Here is an 8,236-nt window from a genome sequence, read left to right as displayed (position 1 = left end):
TCAGAGATATTTAGCATCCGCTTATTTTAATAAAAACTGTATTTGAGTATTACAACAACAGTAATTAAATGGCAAATAAAGTTCAGATGGAAGAACAATGGTACAGTTCAACTGACCAATGGTTTCCAGATATAGTGTATAATATGACTTATGTGAGTTTTAGAGAAGAATATATTGTTTCAAAAAGCATAAAAAGATCTGCAGAACAGTGAAAATAACTGATTTATAACAAACATTTTACAGTCACGCCATCATTGTGTTGGTGCTACTTCATGCGTTTCCATCTTCAGCCACACTCGTCTCGACATCCGTTGCCCAAAAGCAGCTTCTTCTTCAGCGATTCTCGCTTGAGGCGAGTTTATCCCTCTTCTGTGAATAGGTCTATAAGAAAGCAGCTACCAGACTGACTGTCTTTCTGAAATCCGTTTGTCTTTATATTAACGGCACGGAGTGAACATCGAAACGCATGTCACATACTTCATTCTCCAGGGCGTGTCTGTCAGACAAATATCCTCAGACCCCTCAGCCAATCACACGCCACACTACATTCGTTCAGGCAAAAGCCACCTTCCAAGTTATGCACTGTGGTCTTCTCCCAAATCTCCTTACACAGTGCTCTCGGATAAACTCATTTTCACAACAAAGAAGGAGAAACAAATGTGAAAATGAAAAACAAACATTTAAAAATAATAATAATGAAAAGACCGACTTAAATTCAAATGCGACAACAAAAAGAATGTGTAATAGTGCAATTAGCCTGTTGCTTTAAAGCCGCGCTGTCCTCTGATTTGTCCGTGTCGCTGTCCGTCGACGTATTCTTGGCATCAGTGGCGGCTCCGCCTAGCGGTGTTCCTTCCGAAGCGACTTTGATCCCGAAGCGTTTGGTCCCAACGCTGAAATTACAGTTGCAATGTAGCATTCTCTCTCAGTACCATTTTCAGTGGCGTTGGAAAGTTAATTCCTTCCAGAAACAGTATAATGCATGCTACAACCCTACTGCAGTGCCACTGCCTGTGCTAGCCATATTCAGTTATTGTTGCATAGTACAGCGATGTTAGTTCAATTGTGTATTACAGTATTAGACTACGGCATTAAAAGAATGTTACACAGATACATATGCAGCCTACAAATAAATGTAAAGGGGGGGGGGGGGGGGGGTGGAATGTGAAGAAGCTAAAGCACAGTGAAGCGAAACAAGAGTCACCCTTGGAATTGCTTTTCCTCACTGGAAACAGCTATCGATAAATTGACACACGTATAAAGATGAAAGTGGAACAACAAAATGTAAATATCAAAATGGAGTGGGCAGGGTTTAGGATGGAGGAGGAGACGTCTTTCATTATAAACAAATCCAAATCCAAATCCATACCTTCACTTTCCTTGCCATGCGGTCCTTCCACTTCTGTGCAACAGATCCGTCAATAAGCAACAACCTGGACAAAGTAAGACACAACCAGATTACCATGGTGACGTGATGAAGAGGAACAACATAAGCAATACATAATATGGCCACTAGGTGGTAACTGTGGTATGGGTTTGCAGTCGGTCCAAGGTGTAATGGCACTAATAGTGATATGGGTTTGCAGTCGCTCCATGGTGTAATGGTAAGAGTATGTGGGTTTGCAGTTGGTCCACAGTGTAATGGTAACAGTATATGGGTTTGCAGTTGCTCCAGGGTGTAATGGCGCCAACAGTGGTATGGGCTTGCAGTTGCTCCAGGGTGTAATGGCAGTAACAGTGATGTGGGTTTGCAGTTGGTCCATGGTGTAATGGTGCTAACAGTGATGCGGGTGTGCAGTCGGTCCATGGTGTAATGGTGCTAACAGTGATGAGGGTTTGCAGTCGGTCCATGGTGTAATGGTAACAGTATGTGGTTTGCAGTAACTCCAGGGTGTAATGGCAGTAACAGTGATGTGGGTTTGCAGTCTCTCCAGGGTGTAATGGCAGTAACAGTGATGTGGGTTTGCAGTAACAGTGATGTGGGTTTGCAATCAGTCCGGGGTGTAACGGCAATAACAGTGATGTGGGTTTGCAGTCGGTCCATGGTGTGATGGTAACAGTATGTGGTTTGCAGTCTCTCCAGGGTGTAATGGCAGTAACAGTATGTGGTTTGCAGTCGCTCCAGGGTGTAATGGCAGTAACAGTGATGTGGGTTTGCAGTTGGTCCATGGTGTAATGGTGCTAACAGTGATGTGGGTGTGCAGTTGGTCCATGGTGTAATGGTGCTAACAGTGATGAGGGTTTGCAGTCGGTCCATGGTGTAATGGTAACAGTATGTGGTTTGCAGTAACTCCAGGGTGTAATGGCAGTAACAGTGATGTGGGTTTGCAGTCTCTCCAGGGTGTAATGGCAGTAACAGTGATGTGGGTTTGCAATCAGTCCGGGGTGTAACGGCAGTAACAGTGATGTGGGTTTGCAGTCGGTCCATGGTGTGATGGTAACAGTATGTGGTTTGCAGTCTCTCCAGGGTGTAATGGCAGTAACAGTATGTGGTTTGCAGTCTCTCCAGGGTGTAATGGCAGTAACAGTGATGTGGGTTTGCAGTCGCTCCAGGGTGTAATGGCAGTAACAGTGATGTGGGTTTGCAGTCGCTCCAGGGTGTAATGGCAGTAACAGTGATGTGGGTTTGCAGTCTCTCCAGGGTGTAATGGCAGTAACAGTATGTGGTTTGCAGTCTCTCCAGGGTGTAATGGCAGTAACAGTGATGTGGGTTTGCAGTCTCTCCAGGGTGTAATGGCGGTAAGCGCAGCAGCACCTGGACCGCTCCTCGCTCTCGTAGCCCATGATGATGTACTCCTCGTTGGCGGACAGAGGCGGGCACGGGCAGCCCGAGCTGTAGTAGAGCGTCACCGTGTCCCGCGGGATGCCGACCAGGGACGACTTCAGCACGTCTTTCACCTCCACCACCGCGCTGAAGTCATGGTTCCGGCTCCGCACCTCCTTCACCCGCGCGCGGATCACTGAGGAGGAGGAGGAACGTTGGGTCAAAAAACCAGGTAACAAGACTCATCCATCGCCTTGCTTTAATGCTAGTCATGATGCCAATGCAAATACTAACACTTCATGCCTTCAAGCTTACCCATGTTACAGGATCACACATTGGACATGATTTAATAATTTGTAATTACATGCATAATTTACATGCAGAAATTAGATTTATGTTATTTTATGTCAAATGCAACCTATTCTTTAACCTATTTTTTAACCAATTTTTTTTTGCAAATAAATCTTAAAGCCGTCATTTAATTATTCAATATGTTCATTCACTCTTACATTTTCTATATCTATTCAAAATGGAAAAAAAAAAATCATTCAGAATGAAAACTTACCATAATTGTAATTATTCTTTAAATATGTCTTCTGAGCAAGTCTTACTGTTTTGCACTTGCATGGTTCTGGGGTAGATAAATGAAATAGCATTATAACCAAAAGCAGAGCTGAAATTTCGATAAGCAGGAAATAAATGACAAAAGTATATTTACTATTTTATTGTGCAGTCACTTTTCCATGGCCATGAAACCACACTCATTCTTTCTTTCCTTTAAGACCATGTTATTACCATGAATTAAATATCTCATGCACAGTCCTAATAGCACAACTGTGTACTTATCTGCATTTCTGTAACAATTTGTCTTTTAGAAAGATGTGCAAGTATCATCACATCATTAATGGGAAGATGGACGTAAGGGCATACCACTGCTGGAGCCTTTGCAGTTTTCATCCTGAAACTCTGCTGGGAGGTCTGCAGAGTGAAGGACTGTGTTAAACAGACTATTCATAGAGTACGGCGGGCATTACATTACATTATGCACAGTTTGAAAATATAGCTTAACACTGGCATTCACACTCATTAAGACTCTCCCATATTGTATTCAAAATCCCCTAATGACTGATTTGATCCCTTATCTCTGCTGCCTGTAATCTTTGCTTCCCTGCCTGCCTGTGTGTATTCTCTGTTTCACCATGTTTGTCTGTTATATGTGGTTACCCTGCCCGCCTGCTGGCTTGTATGAGACGCAACTGTCTGCTTGACTGCTGCCTGCAAAAAGCTATGTACTCAGACATTTATGTTTATTTTAATGTATTCTAACTGTGTTGTATGTATTTGTTTTTTTGCAATTATTTTAGTTATGCTGTCTGTTTTTAAATGTGATTTAACACCTTGCTCGGGGACCACAGCTGGATAAAACTGGCACATTTACAATGTATATTCATGGGCATTGTCCCTTTCAACTAAACTAATAAACTAAACTAAACTAAACATTACAGTTATTTCTCTGACACTTTTATCCAAAGTGGCTTACAGTTGATTAGGCTAAACAGGGCCCAATCAACCTTGGAGCAATGTGGGGTTAAGGACTTTGCTCAAGGGCCCAACAGCTGTGGCTACACTGGGGTTTGAACCACCAACGTTCCGGGTCCCAGTCAAACACCTTACCCACTATAGGCTGCCCCCATTACATATTCAGTATCCATTCAGTGCCTTATTATTTTCAAATATATACAGTACTATGCAATTCTAAGGCATTTTTATATATGTATACATTTTATTTTTATTTTTTGTTTTCTACATTAGTGTGTTAATGTAGAAACAGCGAACTACTGATAGTTAGTGATTTCTTTTGCCTTTTATCAAATAAAATAATAATATGTAATAGACCACTTTTCAGATAAAAACTTGATTGTAGCACCATTATGCCATGGTGCGAATACAAAAAACGTGAAGCTATGGAGATTGGGCAGGGATTACCAGGAGAGCTGAGTTTCTTCTAAAAGTGCAGGACAGTTTGATGCAGGTTTAAAGGCAAGAAGTGGTTATAACCAATATTGATTTCATTTAGTTTAACTGTACACTGCTCTTTATGGTATTTTTTTCATATTTAGAGACTTTCAATTTCATTCTTTCTTTCTATTTTCTTCTTTTTTAATTTTTTTTTTTTTAACACATGCTTTAGACTTGCACAGTACTGTATACACACTCATTTCACAACTACACCATGCCATTTTTCAAAGTAGTGCGGATTAGGTAAATATCACATACTATTTGGATTACTATAAATTACCTTTCTTTTTTTATATTACATAATTTATTACTTCCCAAAAGGTTACTTTTGATTCATGCCTTATTTTTTCTTACCTGAAGAGCATTTTGACTCTTGGTAATATGGGTTGTCTTAAAGAGAGTGAGAGAAATAGATTGGCATATAATAATACATCGCATCTATATGCAGGGATTAGGAAAATTATACTAAAATATATCTCCTAAGTAAATGTAATACATATTTTCCAAATGGCTATATTATGATAGAAGAAATAATCATTTGTTATGACCATGATTTAGCATGTGAAAAATAAAAAATGGACCATAGCATAGCAGAAAATAATAATAATAATAATAATACTGTACAGTCCTTCTGTTTATTTATTTTTTTTATATTACGACGATGATTTACTACTACAAATACAAAGCGACTACTACAACTACTATAACGACAACAATACATTTCCCGTTGAGCCAGTTATTTAATATTTAAATATTTACCTGGTCCTTCCGCTTTGACTATTGCCTCGGGTGAAATACAGACCCCTCTGTCATATACAGGCAGTTCTTCGCAGGCAAGACTCTCCGGCCATGTGTGGTTGTACCTCTTCATGACGGGTTCGCAGCCGCACTTGGCCCTCTCGCACACCGATTTGCACGGCTTGATCGGGTCGTGCTGGAAGTCTATCGTGCATATCGGCGCGTACATCGCGCACAGGAAGAACAGGAGCTCCGGGCTGCACTGGGTCCCGATGAGCCCCTCGAACTGCTCGATGGCCAGCACCGCATTCGCCTGCGTGCTGTGGTGAAGATGGTTTGGCATCTTCGTCATGTTCCACGGCATGAGCGTGCACATGGGAATCCGCACAGGTTCGCACGCCGCCCCCGTGGCCCGAGGTATACAAACGAGGGACGCAACAGCCAGGAAACTGACGTACAACTCGTACGGAAACATTTCAAGACAAACTAGTGCGAAACAATAGCCCCAAAAACGAACTTCCAAAATGTAAATCGATTGGGTAGAGAGAATGTCAATAGGGATGCATCCGTACAAAATGAAAAGGACGGAGGTAGAAAAACTAAACTGCCCTGCAGAAGTTTCTGACGGTTCTGAAACTACCGTCTAACTTGTATGCTCACGGTTCCGGAGGGGATGTAACAGGTACTGTCGTCGTTCATCCTTCGTGTTTTATGAAACTTAAATCCTTCACAGAAAATGTAAGGAGTTCAGGAGAAATATTTTGGTGTTACACACTCCAGAAGCCGGCAGCCATTCATTGTGCTGACAAGTCTTGGTGTTGGTCTCGCTGCCCTCTCGCTCACGGTGCTGTGATCGCAGTTGGTGCTCGCGTTTGAGTGCACTTAACTCCCCTGCCTGGCTCATTTTAGAGCGCAAACCTCGTCTATCAAGCCCGACCCCCCTTTCCTCCTACCTTTCAGAGCCCAAACCATAAAGGGACGCATTCCATCCATCACGCACTCTTATCCTCCTATGTGAAATGTATTAAAAGCTATGTTCAGGAATAGAAGGGGGGAAAAAACTTCGCAAAGCAGACTTAAGCTTTCAAAATTGAATACACAACCTGAATAAACTACACCACAGGAAACGAGCCCTGCCGTGCATACCAGAAACATTAACGGAGGCAAATTAATCCAGAGAATTGTACTGTATGTGTGTGGACAGAGCGGATGGTCCGCAGCAGGCCACAGACACTGTGCAAACACACACACGTCAGACACATCGTACTGCTGGGAAAGCACAGCACAAAAGGGCCCCTTGAGCTGTAAAGTGGCCTATTAGGATACTGTGTCTAAAGATTAAAGCGGTTTCATTTTTCAAAGAACTGTGAATCCTATCTCTTACTTGAAAACTGATTTCCTGTTTTTACAGGATCAGAACAATGCACCTCTCCTTTGGAACCAGAGAGAGGGGTTTTGCAATTTCTAATTTAGAGGTTAATCCATTTGCATTTCACACTAACAGAAGGTATCTACAGTTGTAATGATTGTAATTATTGCGGTATTACTGGAGTATTATGCAATATTTTGGACACACATTTTTTAAATTGCAGTATTATTACAGTTATAATGTACTTTCCCTACTTCATGTGCAGTACTCATGAAGTAGAACTCTTTTGTACTGCATTTTAAGTGCATTGTACATCACCATACTTCAGTTAACCTACAATACTACTTTGCAGTGATTTCTCTGAAGGGGCAACATACAGAGTGTACATTTTTACATACAAATCATTCAGTCACAACCCACAACTGTCAGCCACCTGCCACAGAAGAGATTTGCAATGCCTGCTATCACTCTGCTTTCAGCAACAGTGTCATGAGACTGGGCGAGCCTGGTGACGTGGGGATTGGCGGAAATTCATAAACACATTTAGGCAGGCATGAGTATCCGTGGCTGCTGAAGAACCCAAATACCTGAATACCTGTTACTTATAGTACTAACAGCGGTATCCTGTTGCGGCTTGTCGGCATGGTTTACGGGAAGGGAGCAGGGCAAGCCGAGGACCACGCCTACTTTGGAAAGAAGCACACCTCCTAAACTCCTGGACTGATTCGTAATGCAGTTCAGGTGTGTGCCTGCTTAACCAGTAGGTGTGGTCCTCGGATAGCCCTGAGCCCACCTGCCACACAAGTCTATTGTCTTCAGTTTTCAGTTTGTCCTAAATCACATTGCAGAACGTGCATTTTTGTTATTTTTAATTGTTTCTCAGCCTCATCATGGCTTCTTTGACTTTCATTGACACAACACTGGTCCTTATGTTGACAAATGGCAACAATACACTCCAAAGACAATCAAAAGCCGAGAATCAAGACTAGATACTGAAAGTATTGTTATCAGAAACAGCTGAGAAGGCAACTGTCCAAATACTTTTGGTCCCCTAAAATGGGGGGACTGAATAAAAAGGTATGCAATTCCTACACGGATCACCTGTTATGGATGTACATACATTGACAGTCTACACTTTAACCTCATATTCATGGATTCACTTCAAATCCAATGTGCTGGACCTCAGCCAAACATAAATTGTACCACTGTCCAAATACTTATGAACTGAGTTGTACATTTAACACAATAACTTGATCGTTACTGATAAGAAGTCCATAGGTGTGTATGTGCATGCAAGTGTCTGTGTGAGAGATTTATATGAAGTTTCATATGATACAGGTAATGAA

The 8,236-nt window shown here is 41.9% G+C and overlaps 1 protein-coding gene across 1 annotated transcript; it reads right to left on the bottom strand.

Moving 5' to 3' along the window:
• On the bottom strand, positions 1–6,703 carry LOC133116814 (secreted frizzled-related protein 3-like). The gene is made up of 7 exons (XM_061226784.1): positions 5,543–6,703; positions 5,138–5,173; positions 3,695–3,742; positions 3,330–3,395; positions 2,756–2,960; positions 1,370–1,433; positions 1–893 (listed from the first exon to the last, which is right to left on the bottom strand). The coding sequence occupies exons 1-7, from the start codon at positions 5,994–5,996 to the stop codon at positions 825–827; spliced, it is 942 nt and encodes a 313-aa protein (XP_061082768.1). The 5' UTR covers positions 5,997–6,703; the 3' UTR covers positions 1–824.
• Positions 6,704–8,236: the final 1,533 nt, after the last annotated feature.

The sequence above is a fragment of the Conger conger genome, chromosome 17 (genome assembly GCF_963514075.1).
Source record: "Conger conger chromosome 17, fConCon1.1, whole genome shotgun sequence".
Taxonomy (NCBI): Eukaryota; Metazoa; Chordata; class Actinopteri; order Anguilliformes; family Congridae; genus Conger; species Conger conger.
Note: the sequence above shows the minus strand (reverse complement) of the source record. Positions and strands in the feature narration are given on the sequence as shown.